This window comes from Gossypium hirsutum, unplaced genomic scaffold (genome assembly GCF_007990345.1).
Source record: "Gossypium hirsutum isolate 1008001.06 unplaced genomic scaffold, Gossypium_hirsutum_v2.1 scaffold_343, whole genome shotgun sequence".
Classification (NCBI taxonomy): Eukaryota; Viridiplantae; Streptophyta; class Magnoliopsida; order Malvales; family Malvaceae; genus Gossypium; species Gossypium hirsutum.
This window is the reverse complement of record NW_024402967.1, coordinates 26,796-30,104: the sequence shown is the minus strand read 5'-3', so window position 1 is coordinate 30,104 and position 3,309 is coordinate 26,796. Positions and strand designations below refer to the sequence as shown.

General features: G+C 35.3%; 1 protein-coding gene across 1 annotated transcript; it reads right to left on the bottom strand.

Moving 5' to 3' along the window:
• Nucleotides 1-899: 899 nt before the first annotated feature.
• LOC107954445 (aluminum-activated malate transporter 10) lies at nt 900-3,024 on the bottom strand. The gene is given in 9 exon segments (XM_016890005.2): nt 900-1,290; nt 1,293-1,452; nt 1,555-1,698; nt 1,773-1,879; nt 1,971-2,243; nt 2,347-2,487; nt 2,575-2,817; nt 2,820-2,852; nt 2,855-3,024. Coding segments are annotated over 9 exon segments (1,434 nt in total). The 5' UTR covers nt 2,907-3,024; the 3' UTR covers nt 900-1,009.
• Between the last annotated feature and the right edge of the window lie 285 nt (nt 3,025-3,309).

Here is a 3,309-nt window from a genome sequence, read left to right as displayed (position 1 = left end):
TTTGAATCTAGAGAGTTAGTAAACCTCTTTCAATGCGTCGCTCCGTAGAGCCTGAATTCACCATAAGGTGTACCTGTTCACCACTAGAACATGGATGAGATGTCAACATTTAATTAATTTTTAGAATTTAAAAATGAAAAAATTATTTTTAAAAAGTAAAAGGTAAAAAAATTATAAAAAATATTTTAAAATTTTAAAATTAATTAAATGCTTATGTGTCATCCAGGTGTATGCCACATTAGTAAAGTTAACAAATGTTAACTTGTCCATCCATTTTTGGGTGGTTAGACAAAAAAACGCAAGTTCAAGAGATAAAATAGACGAAAAATTAAATAAAAAACTAAAATAACCTTTTTATAAAGTTGGAGTGCCAAAAAAGTCATTATACCTTATCAATTTCATTGCGTTTTCATTTCATTATTCATACCATAAATCAAACACAAATTCTCATCCATTATTCATTCATCACCACCCATTCAACATATCAATTTAATATACAAATTAATTTAAGATATAAATATAAAAACTTATAATTTACATATAATAATTTCTTTACTTAAAAATGAAGCAGAAATTATTTAAATTACTTACCCCTTTAGCTTCTCCATGATTCGCCTCCATTTACTCCTTTCTTCATTTTCAATTCTAATTCTTGTAGATAAATCACTTTTGGATGACTTTTGTATATCAAAGCTAACTAAATTTCATGAATTTTCAATGAAATTCAAGTAGGATTTGATGGAAAATGTTAAAACTTAAAATTATCCTTATCCTTTTCCTTTTATGTTCTATTTACATTTTAATCCTCGTATTTTTGCTAAATTCATTTAATCCTCACCAAAAATTCACTATTTACACTTTATTTTTCAGTGTCTACTTTAGCTGCACTATTATTTGATTAATAATTCTTACTTTCTAATAAATTTTACTAATTTTTTTGACACGAGTTTTTTCAAATTACAATCCAACTCAAACTTCAAGGTTTGGTCGTTTAGATGGTTTAATTATTTCAATGATCTGCAACAAGTTTGTCCGTAGGTTGGTTTTGCTTGGGTTTCCCATCCTTTGCAGCCTTGAATTCTGCAAGTCTCGCCAGCTCTTCTACTGCATTAACCCCTATTCTTGTTGCAATTTCCACCATCATTGAAACCACCTTCACTAGTGGAAGGACCTTCATGATTGGACTAGGATGTTCACTGCCTTCAACCCCCTCCGCTTTGGCTTTGGTTGATTCCTCTCCTGTTGTTGTTGCAATAAAGTGGGTCGTCGGCAAAGATTTCAATGCATCACAAGTTCTTCTACTGCAAAGTTCATCTCTGCAACTTTGACATCTATGTTGGACGACTTTTTCATCTTCACGATTGTTATTACCAGTTCCTTCAAGACATTGATGGAGTAGGAGCTTGCTTTCATGCACTTATTACTGAAATGTTTCCTCAAACATGGAGGTGCCTATATCCATTTACAACAAGCAAATAGTTTAACCTTTAAGTATATATATCCCATTTTTGTTTGAAATCTTTAGGAGTTCTTTTGATCAGCTATGATTCTGACCTGAATTTCTGAGCTGATGCAACTATTTAGAGTCTCGATGCAGTAGGCACAGTTGCGCAATGAAGCCCCGATTTTGAGGTATTGTTTCCAAGGATGTCTAAAGTTGAACCGACCATGTGTTGGTTCCCATCTAGCGAAATTGGCCTGTCAAATTCATATTGAAGGTTCAACTTCAAGCACAAGGAAACGAAACATTAATCCCATTAATAACATTCTACCATAGATTCTTCGGCTGCCTTGGAATTAAGCACACATTTATAGCCTTTCATCTTCTTGTTTAAATCCTTCTCACTTCCATTCTCTTTGAAGTATTCAGTCACACATCCTGCAATTAGTTTGACAAAGAAAATTATAGTTTCAATCTATGTTCCGATACATAATCTCATTTGGCAATGATTCTTTCTTTTTAAACTTACCATCTAAGGAATCAGCAAGCTTTTCCATGTTTTGATGAATTAGATGGTGAAGCTCACAGCCGGCCCAGACGGGACAGAACAACATGGTTACAAGGATGCACAAGGAAGTTCCAATGGCAATTGTGGATAACCTCAGATGAGCCAACTCAAACAACTCCACCACTCGGTAGCCAGAAACTGAGACCAAGCTGAAGGTGAGGATGAAGATCATAGCACCATAATCAAAACGGGCTTTAACCGATGGGATAAACCTTGAGAAAGTTGCTGCTGAAGCTGCATACCGACAACAACAACAACAACAACAAATATCTTGAAACTTTGAGCTGAGAAAGAAAGTGAATTTAATTTCTTGGCATGTTACTTTAATTTTACTTACCGAAGAGAAAAACCGAGATCCCAAGAATTATGGGTTTCAATTGATCTCCTGACTGTTCAGCCACCAGGTGAATACCAACACCAAGTGCACCCGCTAGAAAAGTTGCTATAACTCGGTTAATGCATTTATAAAATGTGGCGCCTGCAATGGAAAAAAAAAAAGAGTGAATCAAGTTCAATAAGGTAAACAACATGAAGTGAAAAGTGCTGAGGGGCCTTGAAGACTAACCCACAGTGTATTCGAAAACAACCACCACCGTCATTACTGCCCACATAGCATTCCCTCCAAAATCATCATATAAAGGCCTCATGTAGTAAAAAAGTGATACAATAGACAGTGCCAGTCCCACTTTGATACAATGGATTACCTTTCTAGGGTCTGCAACTCCTATAGGCCATGCATTCTCCAAAACCCTCCAAACTTTCAAAACTATTATTCCCATACAACCTTTTAATCCTACCCATATTTGCCTACTGCTCCAGATTCAGGCTCTAACACCTTCGATGCCCATCAGGCACATTTATCCTCCATTCCAATCTGCTAGAAGCTTTCTTTGCCATGTTGAAAATAAAGTAGAGCTTATCAGGCTGTCTGGTCTACTGGTGTGCCTCTCACTATTTTTGTTTCCCTACTTGTCTACACTGATATACTGATATGGACTAAACGCCATTGTAAAGCAAATATTTATACATGAGAAGCCCCTAATAACTTAAAAGCATATCCGAGTTTCGGTAGGTAAATTCCAATAGTGAAAAGCACTTGCCAGTTGTCCTTAAATTAAAGGAGATATACAGGAGATGGCCTAAAAAAATTCGATCACCTTTTAGCTGAACGTCATTTGCTTTATGGTTTATATTAGTAAATGCAAACACGATATGGTTTTGGTTGTTGTCTTTTATGCCAAGTGGATATTTTCCTAAGCAAAGAGGAGAGAAGAGACCTTTGGCACTCATTGTCAAGATA